Source organism: Anser anser (assembly GCF_964211835.1).
Source record: "Anser anser genome assembly, chromosome: 5".
In the NCBI taxonomy this organism is placed as follows: domain Eukaryota; kingdom Metazoa; phylum Chordata; class Aves; order Anseriformes; family Anatidae; genus Anser; species Anser anser.
In genome coordinates this window covers 45,649,851-45,667,877 of record NC_139725.1, presented here as the reverse complement: position 1 = coordinate 45,667,877, position 18,027 = coordinate 45,649,851, and the positions used below count along the sequence as shown (strand labels likewise).

The window sequence follows — 18,027 nt, the reverse complement described above, 5'->3', positions numbered from 1 at the left end:
AGATTCATTAGACCGGATTTGCACTTCTATCAGTAATCTTTTCTGAATCAGTGAATTGAAAAGATTGAAACACACGGATTTAGAAACTTAAGGTTCCTTTTAAAAGTAGCTCTGAAAAAAATATTAGTAGTTTTAGCTGCCTAAAACGCAGATACAGCCAAAGTATATACTTAAAAATGTCTGGTAGGCTAATTCCCTGGTATATAAGTGCCTGTGAGAGGTGACTTTAGGCGACTTTTGAAATGGAACTTTGATACACAATATAAATACAATTTAATCTTAGCATACAGGGCTTAAATTCTGTGCCCAGCAGCAATGTAACAATTCTGAGTATTTCTGGGAGCAAAGTGCTTAAAGATATTAAAAAAAACTAAGATATTTAATAGGTATCCTTGCTGAGCATTTATGCAGAGAGGTGAAAGGTGTCCTGAACAAATCTTTCACTTCACAATCCTAACTAAAATTACTTAGAAATGCTAATAAGAAAGAAAGCTGATGCTATCTACCCTTAAGATAACAGAATTATTTATGGAACACTTATAAAATTACTGAAAGTTACAATACAAAATATTCAGATTCTGTTTTACTTTTTAAAAGTATGTGAAACCATGTACACTTGGCTTATGTGTGATTTAAAGACAAAGTTTTAAACTTCACTTCTGGCCCTCAGACTAGTAATTAAAAATGTGCTAGGTTCACAATCAAACCAAAGTCTTATTGTCCATGAATAGCACTTAAGTTTTGCTTTTTAAAGAAATTACTTTAAAAACCTTTTAGAGTTAGGAACAGATGTGCAAAGAAAACTACTTAGTGGCATACTTAAGGTCCTGTGATAATACTTACAAATACCTATAAATAACATACTTATAAACAGACACAAGTATTTAGTTCCAAATCAAAATTAATCTAAAACTGAAACTAATAATCATTACTTGAATATTAGTCGATGAATTACTTGGTTTAATGAGCTGCAAGTTTGCAAAATAAATCCCAGAAAGATTAATAAGGTACTTCACATCTTACATGAATTTAAAAAAGCAAAAACATTCACATATTTATGTGGCTTCTAAAATTCATTTACCAGACGTATCTTTCAAACTTGCTTTGCAATATTGATGTACCCCTGAGTTTGTTCAAGACCAGAGCTCAGATACTGCAAATCAGAGCAAAGTCTCAATATAATGCTACTGTGCTGAAACATGTATGAATAATAAGGATATCTAGGTCAGCAGTTCTGAAATGTTTTAAATCATCTGTTTTATTTTTCTTGTAATAACTAGACCCCTCTCCACTTAGATTTACTTTGTCTATAGCTTCCCTGGCCTCTTTGACTTGTACATAGACTTCCACGTTTCCCTCTCCCTGTGCAGCCTAGATGCTGTCCCCCCAAATGCAGCTATCCGTGGCATTCCACCTGCACACACCTGCCAAGCTTTCACATTGCTAGCTCCAAAAAATTTCCTCAGCCCCACCTCCAGACATAAGCTTTTAACAAGATTTTTCTACACAGCACTAGTTTCAGTGCCCTGAAATTCGCTGCAGGTTTACAGCAGTCCCCTTCATTCAGATTCCTATTAGGGCCAGTTCTTCCCTCTTCAGCCTTCCTCTCCAGTTGCCTCTGACCCTTCGATAAAATCATCTCTTTTCTGCAGCCTGATATCCCATGACCTGGCTCCCTGAGCTGGCTGCAAGAAGTGCAGCGTTGGCCTGGGGGAGCTGCCCCAACGCTTGCCCAGTGCAGAGATGGAGAGCAGGCCGTGCAAGTTCTCTAAATGACGCTGCATATACAAGGGCAAGCCACTTGAACCACAACCTTTGGCACTACTCCCATACGCTCAAAGTGCTTTTCATGTGGTTGTTCAAGAGGAGAGAGCATTTGAAGTAGGGAGGAGTTGGGGAGAAGTGAGGGAGAGATGAGGAGAGTGAGCAGAGACACAGGGAAGGGGGAAAAGAAAGCTTTTCTGGAGTTCCTTACATGAAAATGTTTTCCTGAGAAAAAAGACCTAGCTCGAAAAGCTCTCAAGTCTGATGCTACCAAGCTACAGCACACTAGTAAGATATCCACACACAGACATTGCTAATCTGACACTTTCACATTTGTATCTACAATACAGTTTTGTCACTGTATGGGAAAGACAGTCCTGAATTTGTAAACATGTTAAATTTGTCTCGCAGACATACTTAGAAACAGTAATGACAAAAATAAGGAATAAGAAAATATTGTTAGACCAACTTAACATCACTGGGGAAAAATTAATACAAAGTCTTGGCCCTGATTTTAATCTTAAAAGAGTGGGAATTTTGCAATTAATTACAACTGAAATGAGATCCATCTCATTAAAACACAGCAGTTAATCAGTACCTCATTTTGCAGAAGTTACTCAGCACTCAAACGGGTTAGGTTCATATAAATACGATATATGCTCAGAGATGGCTCATGGGGAAGACGGACTAGCTGCATACATGCAGCTAAGGTCTGGAGGGAACAGGAAGTCAAGATGGAGGCACAGAAGCAGAACGGAACAAGGACCAGGAAAATGGAGTGCTGAAGATCAAAAGTGAGGCACGCTAGCAGGCTTGGCATGAAGTGGTGACGAACACAGGATGCCTATTCACATGGCACTTGACTCAGGCCGAGCAATTAGTTCTTCCTTTCCATAAACACTAAATTTTCTCATAAGAAGCTCTGTAGAAAAATAAATGTTTTAAAAATTAAACTGTGTATATAAGTTTAAATTAGGGTAAAAAGATTATTTACATAAAACTGTGCTCTATGAAAAGTCCATGAAAAAATGAACCTATGAAAGCTAACCTCTCTGAAATGACTTCTTTTCAAAACTGTTAGAGTAACTTCAACTTCTTTTAACATATCCTATACTACTCTTTATCCAGTATTATTTTAGCAATAATTCTTTGAAAATAACTATGTAAGTGGAGAACATTAAACAAATGCATAGCACAACATATACATTTATCCCTGAATAATCTTGTTATTTGGAAAGTAAATCAAACCCAACAATGAGAAGTGTTAACAAATCAGAGGATTTATGGAAGCAATTCAGAAAAACAGTCAAATTTATAAATAGCTTTCTTTTCCAGTTTATATGCAACTGCCTAATTTGCCAGATGTTTGTGTATTCTCTGATTAAATAATGTGTATGCTTTACCTCCAAACAGATTTTAAAAGTGTATAAATGCTTTTGAGTAGTACAGTTAGCCCTTCTTCATGGGCTAGCTGCAGAGGTTGGGGTTTTGCCTTTGCGAGTAAGCTTCTGGTTCTGGTGTCTTGTCTTGAGAAGTATTTATGGTTCTTTCATAATTATATGTGTATAGTTTGTCTATGTACATTTTCTTTTTTTTGGTAGTGCCTTGTGAGAAATATAGGGGGTCTTACATTACCCTCTATAACAAATGAGGAAAACTCCTCCCCGCCATGCCCTCCCCAGAGCCTGTACCACAGGTGCAGAAGGTGTAGGTGCCCTTGAGCTCCACTGACTCCTACACAGGCTGCAGCATCACGGACGGCATGTGCAGGCCATGGATCTGACATGGGTGCGATAATGTGGTGGCTTCAAACCTTGTTGTTGTGCTCTGACCTGGTTTCTGGGAGAGAAGGCTTGTAGAGTGAGTGTGGATATAGTGCCTTACAGCCAGCCAGCTGGGTGCTCTGTGCTGAAGCATTCTGTAGAGCAATGGATGGTTTCTAGGGGAGCCTTCATCTGCCAGAGGCAGCACTGAAAACACTATAGCTCCATCTACCACTCCTTTAGTCACATTTCAAGATGCACATTTTTATGGAAGTGGCTTTTATATGCAAAAGCTTACATTACCGTTTGAAAGAGATCCTTTTTGTGTTATGAATTAACATCCTGAGGTAGACATTTCTAATCCATTATTCACTTTGAATCTAATACAGAAATAATAGTAGCTATCTAACCAGCTAGTTCATTTTTTCCTCAAGCCATCCTTAAGAAAACTTTATATTCATGTAATTTAAATATGATACAACCCTGGGTATTGCATGGAAGAGCTCTTCAACGAAATGAGATGGCCCGAGAGTATTTTATTGTCTTTAATTTCTCATAAGGTGAACCACAAGGTGTGTAGTGCCAAATACTTTATTACTTATAAAATGGGATGCCAGTAAGTGTTTCATTAAATGTTCTTTTTTGTTAAACAAGAAATCCTAAAGACACAACAACTGTGAAACAGGAAGGGAGAATGAGTAACATGGGCCTGGAAAAACCATCTACAGAAGAAGAGACTGGCTAAATTCAAACCAAAGATAAGTACTGTTATAACACCAAAGCTTTCTATGACACCAATTCAGGAATATTAAAGGAACATGTTATTGGACTAAACTAAGTCTCAGGATCCTGGACTCTACTCTTAACTTAATCTGCCAGGGATTTGTAGGGTAGGCACTTCCATTTTCCAGCGTTAGTTGCTCTTTATCTACAGTAAGAGTAATTATATTTTCTCCTTTATTTTTATTAACCCTTCTGTTTCATACTGTATAAATTAAAAGGAAAAGTATAGAAAATAGAGCAGTGTTGAGAGATCACCTAGTTCAATCTTTTTCTCTGAGTGAAGGTTAAATAGACCTATGAAGTTTCTGATTACAGACTTAAAGGCCTCCAGTGACAAAAACAAATTCCCTAGGAAAGTAATAGTATTTATTTATGCCAACCATAAGAAAGCTTTTCCTAGATTGCCCCTTAATCTAATTTTATTATTAGTTTTGCTTTGTCAGTGTGAAAAATGGATAATAGTTTCATCCCTTGCAGCAACCTTTTATATGCTTAAAAGATGTATCTGCCTCTGTCATATTCTAGTTTTGGACAAGAAACTCTTTCAGATAAAGTTTTCTGGACCCTTAATGACTGGCATTGCTCTTCCGTGGAGTCTCTGCACACGAAAATCTCTAAAATGTGCCAAACTGCAGCTTATCTGAGCTTTTTGATACTGACACACTTTGCATTGCCCTCATTTGGATCTGAGAACCAGGTGCAGGATGGATCCTGTGAAGCCCTATTCAGTAAATTAACTTCTCATTTTGACAGGTAATGCTGAATGACAAGAATTCTCTGGGTGCAGGTATCCTGCTACTTTTATATCTGCCCCAGTACTATTTCAGTTAGGCCTTGTTCTGCAAGCCTTTTTATAGTGTAGAGTCATACAATATAGTGCCAAAAGCCATAGTACTGTAATTTTGACACCTTCCTGTTGCAGAAGGAAATTAGATAGCCTGATCTGATTTGTTCTTAAATCCATGTAGCTTGTAATTTCATTTTATAGTATTCTTTGTGTTTACACACAATTAGTTTGATTACTGGTTCCAGATTTTTTTCAGGAATTGAAGTTAATCTGCTTTCATCACAGCTTCTTTTAAAAGACAGACCCAGTTTTTGCCTTTCTTTCTTTTCTGGTATCTCACTTATCCTCTGCAAGTTCTCAAAGATAGCTGACTTTGTTTCATACAGGACTTTAAACATCCTAATGTTAGGTTCGTTTGACACAATCTGAAAATAATAAGTAAGAATAAGGAAAGAAGAGGTTAAAGAACATTAAGTTGTATCTCTTCCCTTTGTCCTTGATATTAGTTGCACTTATGGTAGATTTTTTTTTTTGGTGAGGACTGATAAGAACAAAAAGTATGAAAACTTGTCAGAAACCTTTACCCATAACATTCCCCATTCCATTTAATAAACAGACAAATGCTCTGTTATATTGTTAGTGCACTTCCAGAATGATTTTGTTACTCTTCATGTCTCTTGCTAGTGCCATTTTGCTCTGTGCTATGGCCTTACTACTTATGCTTATGTTAATGTTTTACACTTATGTTTAGTAACTTGACAGAATCAATTCTTAGCTGCCAGTTTAAATAAACTTGCCATCAAGCCAGAGCTCGCAGTGCAGTCCTACGTATTTTTCACTAAATTTCTTACACTTAGGAGGATATGGAAAAGCAAGGGAACTAAAGAAAGCACAAGGGAAAAAAATAGACCGACTCCACAATATGGAGAAAGGAAATGAGAAAAGGAATATTTAGCTACAGAGGAGAAGAGAATGACAACTCATAAATCAACATGTAAGTTACTCCACACATCTTCAAATTTATTTGAACCACTGCATTCATTTATTTACGTTTAATTAATTGCAGTACTTACATATGAGTGACTTTACTTAAACTGTTGAAGGAATGGGCCTCCAGACTCTGAAGGGTTTCATCTATGGAGATGTAGCTAAACACCAGCAAACAGAAAAAGAAACAAGTCACTGACCTTGGCAAGCAATGGCTAGTGCCCAACAAGCCACTTTATTTTTCCTCTCTCTTCTCATCCACCTCATGGGAGGTGGCACTGACGTTGTCTGACAGAGGAACTTTTAACAGGACTTTGATTTGAGCTGATGTTCTAGATGTATACTATACTACCATTAAAAAACAAAACAGCAATGTGATAGGCACTAAATGTTCAGATTTCACATTTTAGAATCATGTTTCTTCCCTTTTCCCACTTGGTATTCTTCCCTTTTCCCACTTGGTATTCACCTTGGTGTTCTCTAAGGAACAAAGATCACCTTAGTGTTTTCTAAGGAGACCTAGTTCTCAGGTAAATTGGCATATTTTTCTACATACATGAATTAAAAAAAGGAAAGACGAAGGTGGTCCTTGGGCCAATCACTGCAACAGTTGTCACAATTTCTCTATCATCAGGGCAAATGATTTACTAATTGCTGAGGAAAAAAATATGCTGTAACATGAATTTAGAAAGAAGCTCTAGCCATGCAGTGAATGTCATAAAGGGTATAAGGTGTAATGTGGCTCCAAAACAAAACAACAAGCTTAAGAAATGTTAATTTACAAAACAGTTTAGACTGAATAGCAATTATACTGCTGGTGATCTACTGAATGTGGTGAGAAAATAGCCTTTCAGAGTTTCTCCATCACCACTGGGAATACAGTAATACTGGAACTACTCTGTTAAAGGCTTTGAAGTGTGAATAAAGTTGCAATACAACTAACAAGTGCAAATTTTCAGAGTAACATTGGCATTACTACTCGGATTATGCAATTCAAAATCTCTTAAAATTTTAAAAATGTTTAAAAATTGATCAATACTGGAATAGCATTTATATGATGTATTCTTGTATTTTATTTACTTTTCTAATCACATTTCATATATTTCTAATCTATATATCTTTAAAAATAATTGGAATTCCTTACATATTCATTATATTTATTATATTAAAATATTTAACTATCTTTACTTAATTTGCTACTTAACTAAAAGAAATTAAAAAAAATTACGTTTTTAAAAATGTGACATTTTTCTTAAATTGAATGTCACGTGATCATGTGTCTACAAAAGTAATGTTAAAAGATTTTAAAAAAAAAAATCCTGGTTCCAATTGAAGTTACTGACTCAGTTTTTAATATTTTGCATGTTTACACATCCTCTGAGCAACTTTGCCATTATTTTAAATATTAAATTTAAATTAAATTGACCAGAAGAGACTTAGAAGTGGATTTTAAATGTCAAAATTGAATAAAATATGATAATAAACAGAGTATTATATGCCTTTCCTCCTCTTTAGTAGGCCTGCAAAGACCCAGAGTCAGATCTTAATTATCTAACCGGAATTTTGCATTTATTCTAAATGGGTTGTGTTGTGTTTTGTAACCAAAACAAAGCAAAAAATCTAACAATGTTAAATAGAAATATAAATATGATCTTTTAACTCAGGAGGGCTTTTAAATGCAAGACAGATTTGACAGAATGCAAGACAGAATGGATCAGATTTTTATTCTTTTGTTGAGCTTTTGTGAAAGTTGAAATTTAACTTCTTTCAATGGATATTTCAAAAATACCTGAAATGTTTTTAAAAATTGGAAGCAATACTTTGTGAGCAGCTTATTAGTCATCTGCTGGTTGTTAGGGAATACCACTCACTGTTTCAAGGGAATTTATGTCCTGCCTATGCTGGAGCTAAAGACATATTACCTGAGCTGTTTTTAACTTTTCTAACATGAGATCTACTTCTTATTGCTTATTTTGGAGATGTAGTCAGCAATGTTTGAAAAGATATCAGAAGAGTTACTAGTGGAGATTTCATGACCAATGGATTCTCTTTCCATGGTAACATTACTTTTAAAAAGCTACTCAGATCCTCCAAAAGGAAGGAAAAAAAAAAAGAGGAATACAATAATGTATTTCCAGTCTGTATCTCTGTGATTATTGCAGAATTAGATGCTTATGTGAGATGCTTTAATTTTGTTTTCTTGTAAGCAGTAAATGTCTACTGCCCAAGAAATTGAAGTTCCAGTCTTAGCAGAAAAAATAATTATTCCATTTTAGCAGAGCCTACATTTTAACATACCAAAAGATAGGTGATATCAGTGACAAATAATGATGATAAAAAGCTGTTCTGTGTTGCAAATAGCTGTATATAAATCAGCTTGACAGAAAATGAAATGAAAACCAGAGAATAAGCAAACATCACCTCATGCCAAGCAGCTGGGGCTGGGAATTATAGAGCACTTTTTATGTGCCCCATGGTCAGAACGGGTCAGCTCACCCCAGGCAGGTGAGTGCCTTTTTCTCACATATGAGAGGAGGCAGAAGAGCAGCAGGGGTGGTGATGGTGTTTCCTCCTCCCCTCCCTCACGCCTGCAGCTGTGACTTCCCAGTGCTCTGCACGTCACATTTTTACTACACTGGCTGGCTTGGAGCTGGCTGAGTTACAGTTTTACATCTTACAGCTGCGGGATGAAAGTGGGAAGGAAATGGCTTATTTTCTTTGCGTGTTGACCTCCGCTCTCCTGCTTTGTAAACAAGTAAAATTGTGTATATTAATTAAATGACGGTATCAGTGATGACATGCGTAGTTTTATTTGCTTTAGTGTCACCTAGATCAACACTTGATAAACATGCACAAATATACAATCTCCTCTGAGAAAGAAATATCAAACTGAAAAGTATTAATTGTACGTAAATATTTACTTCCAAGTGTTCAGAGTGCTTCTGAACTAACCAGTGCCTTGGCTAATGAACACATAATAAAACACATTTAAATGCAAGAAATAAAAATCCCAGCAATCAGAACCATAAGGAGTTACACAGGAAAGAGAGGGAAAGTGTGCTGAAATTCCCAGTTTGAAGACATTTGGTAATTCAGCACTGTCTCTCTGTACCAGCTGTGTTTAACTTGCAGGATTCCAAAATGCCTCTGACACCCATCATGAGTACAGTCACAACCTAAACACTATGTGCACAAGTTCTCTTTTGGCAAAAGTCTCTTTGCAGTTAAATAACTTTAATCACCATTGAGAAAAAGCCTGAGCGCACAGGATTTTAAACAAGCCTGTGGTAGAAGCCACGAGGGCCTCTTCCTGCCCTCACTGTTCTTCTTTCTCTGTCTCTCCACCTTCCTTTGTTTTTCTCCAGCCTCAGCGCTCCCTGTCCTGTGCTGTGTTGCTGCCTGCCACTTGCTCCAGCTCCCATCTGGTGCTGCTGGAGGGCAGCTCGATGATGTGTGGGGTGCCTCAGGGAGCATAGGGACTGGCACTGGGGAGCAGGGGAGGTGCTGTGCAGTGTGGGAGCAGTGTATATGGGGTGTGAAAAGGCACTGGAGATTTGGAAAGAAAAAGGAATTGCATGGAGAATCACAGTGCACAGAAGAAATGTTATGCTCTGTGTGGGGCTACTGGCACAGGGAGCTGTGCAGTGCAGGGCTGCTGCCTTGTTTGGAGAAGCTGTGGAGAAAACTGCTTGGGGAGGTATGCAGCAGGTGTCTATAAGATACTCACAAATGTAACCCCCAAGTATCATCCATGTCCTCTTCAGCCCCTCTGAGCCCAGGAAAAAAGTTCTTTACCTTTGACCTTAAAAGTACTGTATGTTCCACCTGTCCTAAGTCAGAAGAGGATGGAAATACCAGGCAAAGCCTTTCTACCAAGATTTTTCAACTTTAAGATGAAAAAAAAAAAGAGAAATTTCTATTGCATCTGAATACCTTATAAAACACTTTTCTCAGTGTTGTTATTGTCAGAATGAAGCATATGTACCTGAGTGCACTGATGCATTCCTGATAGGAATTAGCTTTGCACTTGAGCATTTCATTTAAATGCTTTTTTTTTTTTCATTCCTGTAGCAAAGGGAAACAATCTCTACTTCTGGCTATCAAGAGTACATAGACACATCAATTTAAGAGAATAGTAGCTTTAAAATTCTTGTTTAAACAAGGTTCATAAGGAGGCCAACTAAATTTTTTATTCAGCTCAGAAAAAAGAAAGTTTATTTGTGGAAACTGTATAGTAGAAACCATGTAGCAAAACAAAGTATATTTGGAACAGTAAACATGGTCTATATCATCTTAGTGAAACTTCAGAACATTTTCTCTATGAGTTTACAAAGCAAGGAATGATCTGGTAATTTTCATTACTAATGGCAATTATGGGCTGGGAGAGCCAAATGAGGTGTGTGGTATATTAGAGGCCAAGAAAAACACACACAAGAATTGTAGTTAAAATATAGGTACTAATTCCTTAACCCAAAATTTTTAACAAGAAGGTGAGAGTTCATGATTTGTAGTCGTAGTCATGCTATAAGAAAAATCCAGAAGGACATTGATGTTACTGAAATTTAAATCTTTGTCTATTCTTCACAGTCTTTTACAAATTAATAACAGAAGATGTTGTAATTCAGAAAGAATTCCACTGCAGAAGCCCAGCACTGATGCCTTCTGGAGGAGCATCTTTGTTTTTCTGTTCCTTCCTACCATGAAGCACCCTGGCACCAAGTGGAAGACTGAGAACAGGCACGTTTCATCTAAAGGTAGGAGAGAGAATGTAACACTACCATGTCAGGTCATAATTTTAGGTAGGTTATTGCTGTATCAACTGTATGCATGCTGTATGTATGCTATTTGTATGTATGATTCTATGATAAGTTATTTTCCTACACGTAAATGTGGAACAGGGGGAAGGTAAAACTCTACATTCAGTTAATATCTCTGAAGAATAATTCTGAAGAAGATACTGACATTAGTTTGCCCAGCTAGCCTTGAAATCACCAACCAGATAAACTGACATAGATGTCAACGGATTATTTCAAGGTGTGTAAAAAGCACCTATTATCTCATTCAAGGCCATAAGGACTTTGCAAATGTGACTTTCCTTTTCACTAAATTATCTGCTGGTTATCTGCTACCATATTACTACCGAACAGTATAGGCAAAAGGTTGTCATTGATTGGGCATCTTTAGAGAAGAGTTCAATTAATTCTTTAAATGAACACCTATACTTTTACAAATTCATAACTATTACAATCTGAGAATTTTGTAATCTGAAAGGCCTCTAAGCAACAGATTGTGTTATTCAAAGCCAAAGCAGAGATGACATCCTTTTACATTTAATAAAAGCATGTTTTGAACAAAGTTTATCAGATTTACATGTGATACTGTAAGTCATATGAGAAACATATCCCCCAACAAAACCAAAACAATACACCATCTATCTGATAAAACTGAGATGGTGAATTAGGCTGCAGATATTCAAGAACAATTATTTTTAAGGATTTCAGAAAGTAATTACTTCAATACAGTTGGGTAAAATTATAAAACATAATTAGGCAAACCTCCAGGTCTCCCCATTTTCATAAATTCTTAATTACTAATCCATCTCAGCCATTCAGCCAATGCTGAGCTGGAGATGAGACTTGCAAGGAATGTCATGGATAACAAGAAGGGCTCACATTACTACATTAGTAATAAAAGGCTGAAATAAGAAAAATGTGGGCTTCTTGCTGGCGGTGGTGGTTTATTTAGTTAACATTGGACACAAATAATGTTGAGCACCAGGCTGGATAAAGCTCTGAGCAACACGGTTGGACCTCATAATTGGCCCGACTTTGAGCAGGTGGTTGGACAAGAGGCCTCTTCAGGTCCTTTCCAAATTACATGATTCTAGGGAGTGAACTGGGAGAGGGCAGAGAAGTTTCTGCATCAACTGGCCATACACAGGATTACGAGCAAGAATTAATAAACCTGGGACACCTTTGCCTCAAGACTGCTGACATCAATGAATGGGGCAGTGCAAAAGCAGGTACCAACTTGTAACAAAAGCTGATCTGAGGCAAGTGTGTAGAGGCTGTTGGCCTCCACTTATGGATTGTATCCCTGCATGTTTACATATAAAGGAAGTGACACAACAGAAGTCCTTATTGCATCACAAAAGTACTAATGTTTTTGTGAAAATTCATTCCTATTCTAGAAAAGCCATAGATTCTTCAATAGAATGAGTTAAAAATCATGTTGGGAGCTAAAAAAAATAATTTAGTCTGGACCAGCAGTAGAATATGCCATTTGTTGTGAATGAAACCATTTCTCATATTTTTTGAATGAAAAAAATAAAAGACTTATCTATCACATCTATTTCAATAAAGATAAGTTCTCATCCACTAATGCCTAGCATGCCTTGCTATGGCCAGTTCAGGTTATAAAAAACTGGATAATTACCTGCAGTTCTAAAATGTGAGTGGTGCTGTAGCAAATGTGCAAGAGTACTACAGGAGGGGAAGAAACATGATTTTTAATAGAAGAGCTAATAGAATAATATTAGAAACAGAACTTACATCCTAGAGATGTTGGGGAGATTGGAAAAAGCTTCACTTGGAATTGTTCTTAGATGAGTCTCCATAAACCTCCTATAGAAATAAAAGTTTGGGTTAATATCCCCTGTTAAGTACATTTTAACATTAAAAAGTCGTACACAACTCCAGCTCTGCTCCAATATTTCTGTTTTTATCTTCCCTTTTCTCAGTGTTTCCACCTTCACATTATTCCTGTTTCATGCATTGTGGTTTGCTTGGTGTCCTCTCTCAATCTAAATTAGAACCTTCTGCATCATCTCACCCAGGAATTCAGCATTCAGTGGTAATGATGGACCTTCCAAAAACCTGGAGCATTAGTAGCAAACGTATCTGTCCATTGAAGTAAATGAAATACGAAGAGTATAAGCATTCTTTTAACCATTTTAGGCTCTTCAGAGATGACCTATCCCTGCTTCCAAGCAGGAAATTCAGGTACACCAGCCGAAATTCAATTAGAGCAATTGGATGCTACCTCCATAAAATTCTCTTTATGCTTTGTAGTAAATACACTGTTCTTCCATAAACATCTGATGTGGGGATGGCAGAGTACATTGCCATTTTTTAACAAGCCCAGTTAAAGCTGCACTTCAGGTGAGAATAGAAATATGTATCATACCCATCTGCAGAGGTTTCAGAAAACCAGACAATATTTAAGGGAGACACTATCAACAGCCAGGTTCTTAACAGAATGAATTCCTAGCAGACTGACTGCTCAAAAAAAAAAAAAAAAACCAACAACAAAAAAAGGAGGAAATGCTTTAGAAAATGAGAATATGTCTGTTAGATTTAAAGTTACAACATGTCATTGCTGGATGAGGGCATATTTGGTTTTCCAGTACATCTGGGAATACACTTACAAAATACATAGTCAATGAACAGTTTGAAGAGTAACCAAGAACAAATGATAAATGTTTCCCATAGCTGCTGTTTGAACAGTTCAGTGGAAAATAAATGAACAAGCATTAATGTTTTCTGTTTTGTAACATGAAGTATAAGATTATAATAATTATATTTAATTTACACAGATAAAATATTATTTTAGAAATTTTATTTATTTTTTTATAATTTATTTTAGAAATTTAGAAATTTATTAGAAATTGTTTTTAAACCTGAACGTTCCAATTTGCAAATTGGCAAGTGAGTCCAGTATCTAGACACCCACAGGGTCTTCATTAAGAAAGTAAGATTTTCCGAATGAAGGAAAAAACTTTACTGGCAAAATATACATTACTTTTCCATGCGAGAAAGAAAAAAAAAAGTAACTATAAGTGCTCACATTTAATAGCTCGTTTAATTTCCTTTCTATATTAAGGCAAAGACAACACACACTAGAATGTTCAATCTCATTTAATGAAAAATTGCTCCTGAGTATTTCCATTTATTTCTACTTTTATTTTCTCATTCAGATTGAAAGCTTCAATACTAAATCTGGAAAAAATCTTCAGACTGTATTCCATAAAATCTTTCAAAAAGAAGAACCCAAAGTCTGAGGTCATTTTCATTATAAACTTGCCATCCAGATTTGCAAAGATGCAAAAGCATACAAACCACATTTTTAGTAAATGAGTTGTTTTAAAAATGGCAAGAAAATGTTTGAATAAAACATTTTAAGTTTTGTAGGTTGATATTAGTTTGCATTTCCTAGTTTCACAGGTCAGACAGTCAGTTGAAGTTTTTAAATTTTCTTTCTGCTTTGATATTTACACCAAAAGTTTACCCTGCATGTTCCTGAAAGAATCTATGTCCTGAAAGACACTCTACCTGAACAACTGGTAAGCAAAATAATTAGTGTTAGTGTTAATGTTAATGTTTTTTGTTGTTTGTTTGTATGTTTGTTTTTTAATGTAAGACCATATGGATAGACTTTAGAATCTTTTATGTCTGCATAGGAACAACCCTGTTTCTGACTAACAGAAATACAAGTACAAGGACTGTGAATTATTCAAAATTAAGCATATTTGCTTCATTTTAATGACTTTACAGTACCAATGCACAGAGCATTACCCACACATCTAGTATATAATATCATATCTCTTTAAAGCACTACATTCTGAGTACTACTAAGCACTGATTTATTATTTCTGCTTTGCTCTTCTATGACAGTTAATCTAGTGTCCTACCTGATAATGCACCAAGGAACTCTATTCTTGCTGTTGTTGGTGCCTATGTTCCCATCAGGTAGGAGCTACCTAAGAATAAATATTTTGTTGATTTCTGTATTAATTAGTCCCATCATTTAAGAGCCATAACAGTAGGCAGCATTAGGTATGCATGAGACAATGAATCTGTCAACTAAGCAAGTGGTGTTACTTACAATGTAATTAATGTTAATTGTCCTCAGTATATTTGGTTGTATCACATTCATTTTTTCTTTTGTTTTTTTTACACTGTACCTTTCAAAATATTTAAATAGGAACCATTAAAATATGCAATTTACAGATGGCTTAAAACAAGGCAATAATAATAATAAAAATAAGAAATAATTTCACAAAAACATTCCACTAATAAATCAAGATTAAAAAAAAGTAGGAGAAAAGCTTTGCTCACATATGAAACACTACTAACTATTCAGATTATAGTTCTTGATTATCCATTTAGGAGTCCTCTACTTTAACGTTAAGTAAAACTATAGTTTCATTTCAGAAGCCAGAAGTTCTTCACTTCCATTTGTGCATTTAAGTCAAAATTGCAGCACAGCTGATTTTTTTCACTAAATACTAAATACAGTTACAGAAAGACTAGTACTAAGGAGTTACAGCAAAACTCAAGTGATGATCTCAGTTTTCTTTTGAATGCATACACGCACAAGAATAGAAACTGGCCCATGACTTACAAAAGTCAGTGTTTAGAATATAAGGAGGTTAAACTCAAAATGCTGATAGAAATGTATTTTGTTTCTCACAGGTGGTCATTTTCAAACATTGAGATTAGTGAATATCAGACACACCTAGCAAGCAGGACCAGAGGAAAAACATCAAGCCATTTTCCATTTGAGAGGTACAGGCAATCTGGGTGTAACTTTGTACTGCTGCAGCCTCTGCCTACTTGTGTTTGACTGTATCAATTTTATTAATCTCTTGTGTTAGAGAGAAAAAAAACGGGAGAATGTATACATCACTCTAACAACACCTCTTCATCTGGTAAGTAGCACTAACAGCATTATGTAGCCAAAATACTGGCAGAGTGTGAAGGACTTACAGACTTAGGTCTGATAGAATACAGGAAAATCTAAACAGAAAACATTTCTACTGCTCTCTGCCTTATTTGGTGAATCACTTGGAAGCTTCACTTCTCATTGCTGATGAATCCTCCCTCAGCGCTGAAGTTCCCTCAATAGCTTAAAGGCATATGTAAGATATCTATTGCCTTACACTAAAAGCCATCTATAAAAAACAGTGCTCTTTTTAGAAGATGTTTACAATGGTACTTAACCACAAGCTTCTCAAGAGTCTCTCTCTTTCTCTCTTTTTGGCTTGTTTGTTTCCCAAGCATGAGACTGTTCATACAGGGCAGAAGAAGGGAATCCTTCATATCTATCACCTGTTGGTGATAGATAACACCTGGTGGTGATAGATGACACAGGAGAGCATGTTTTCTTTAAACAACGTGTACCATGACTTCTTGCCCCCATTCTCCAGTACCCTACACCAAGCACAGATCAGGATGAATAGCCATGTCCATCACCTGAGTTTACAGACCAGAAAAAAAAAACCACAGAAAACCGTGGTAAATGCAGAACCTAGACGCTTAAGTGCAGAATAATAGATGGGAGAAACTGCAAGAGGAGTCTGGTGCACATTAGCAAGTAGATCTAACTAAGGTAGTCAAAATGTGTTCCTCTACAATATAATGGTAAAACTAGATGGAGAATTTGGGTGTTCACTTCTTAGCTGTCCTTCATAAGGCCCAGCATATGAATATGAACTTAAGTCACTGGCCAGGGACCTGGGTGATAGAAAAAATGAAACATGTTCCTTTCAGCCTTTTATGAGATGACAAAGTACCAGAAGAAATGGTAAAAATACCAGATTCTAAACTGACTGAACATATTAATGGAAGAAAAATACATCTGGGTGTAGAGAATACAAAACCTTGGGTTCAGTAAGTGCATGAACCACAAATTATTATAGGCTGAGGCAGTACTCTGTGACAGTGTCACTGCATGTTTGTATCATACACTCTTCATGGGGCGTACTTTACTGGTCACAGCTGCAGGCAGAAGGTGGAGAGACGGAGACGGCCTGATCCTGCACAGCCAATCCTCTGTGCTTATGTGTGCAAGCCACTGGGCATGGGGAGCTCTTGCAAAGTTCAATGCTAAAGAACCCTCATCCCAGCACAGGCTTCCTTAATCCTATGAAATGTACAGGTGGTAGGTGTTGAATATTTCAAAATAGACACAAGGTAATGATTACTTGTGAGAGTTTTCTGCTTTCTCCCCTTTTGGCTTTCCAGCACCCTGATAGAGGAAAAACTAAGCATGGTAAAGTAAACCTTTTATTTGCTGTCTTCCTTCCCCTCTTGTCATTTTATCCATACTGACTTGTCATTAATGTCTGTACCATATATAAATATGACCTTCATATTCTACATAGTTGTTATTTTTCAGCAAAATCAAATATAACTTAGTAAATCCTCATGATATTATCTATTAAGTAGATAGGGCAAATTTCAGTGATCTAGGCTTGGTCAGACAAACATACTGACCAGCCCCATTTTACACCTTAACCGTACACCCCTTTTTTGTGTTTTCCTCCTTTGTTCCACCCAACTCCCTTCCCTTGCACATTGCCTGATCTGTTTGCATGGTTCCGCCAATTCCCACCCTCAATATGCAGGACCCCCGGGTTTGCATGCTTATCAGTTATGAAGTCCAGGTTGGCCCCTCTTTGAAGCGATGCCTGCAGTTTCTTGATAGCTCATCAATTAGTGTGATTGCCCGGGCTGGTTTCTTGTCATTATTTTGTTGTTCTTGTCATTCCTGTCAGGTCTGCATCTCTGTATGTTTTGTTTATCACTTCCTTTTGCCTTAGCATCCCAATTGACAAGTCATTGATCAGATAACCTTAGGGATGTACACTCTCTCCTTCTTGTTATTCTTACAGGTAACTCGAATGATTGGTCTGCATGATAAAACAACCCAGAATTAGTTTTTAGTATTTTAAAAATTTGCATGTCTGAAACCCTCAAACCAAACAAAACTCTTGTTTTTCAAGCACCTTCATCTACTCAAGCATGTAAATTCACCAAATACTGCCCCATTAGAAAATACACATTGTAATGCAAATAGAAATATTTGACTAACTACAAATATTAAACTGTTCACTTAATTCTGATATTTATTAGATTAATTCAACATTTGTACTGCACTAGA

General features: G+C 36.4%; 1 protein-coding gene and 1 long non-coding RNA gene across 16 annotated transcripts in view; one reads left to right on the top strand and one right to left on the bottom strand.

Annotated features, from left to right (window-relative positions):
- TSHR (thyroid stimulating hormone receptor) overlaps positions 1-18,027 on the bottom strand; it is an 84,508-nt gene that overhangs the window by 43,629 nt on the left and 22,852 nt on the right. For 6 of the 14 annotated variants that reach the window (XM_083839791.1, XM_083839786.1, XM_083839789.1 and 3 more), the window contains 2 exons: positions 12,636-12,707; positions 6,171-6,245 (listed from right to left, as the gene is read on the bottom strand). The exons of 3 other annotated variants lie outside the window; for them this stretch is intronic. In XM_083839791.1, the coding sequence (XP_083695917.1) occupies positions 6,171-6,245; positions 12,636-12,700 (140 nt within the window). In that variant the 5' untranslated portion in view covers positions 12,701-12,707. Of the gene's footprint in view, positions 1-2,362; positions 2,687-6,170; positions 6,246-12,635; positions 12,708-14,773; positions 14,843-18,027 lie in introns of those variants that run through there. 5 more of the 14 variants (XM_083839779.1, XM_083839780.1, XM_083839782.1 and 2 more) reach the window with 5 other exon arrangements.
- LOC310900982 overlaps positions 1-18,027 on the top strand; it is a 38,117-nt gene that overhangs the window by 7,147 nt on the left and 12,943 nt on the right. Inside the window, exons 2-5 of one of the 2 annotated variants that reach the window (XR_014585496.1) lie at positions 10,672-10,838; positions 14,757-14,831; positions 15,558-15,650; positions 15,740-15,793. This is a non-coding gene — a long non-coding RNA (uncharacterized lncRNA). Of the gene's footprint in view, positions 1-6,251; positions 10,839-14,756; positions 14,832-15,557; positions 15,651-15,739; positions 15,794-18,027 lie in introns of those variants that run through there. The other variant, XR_014585497.1, reaches the window with a different exon arrangement.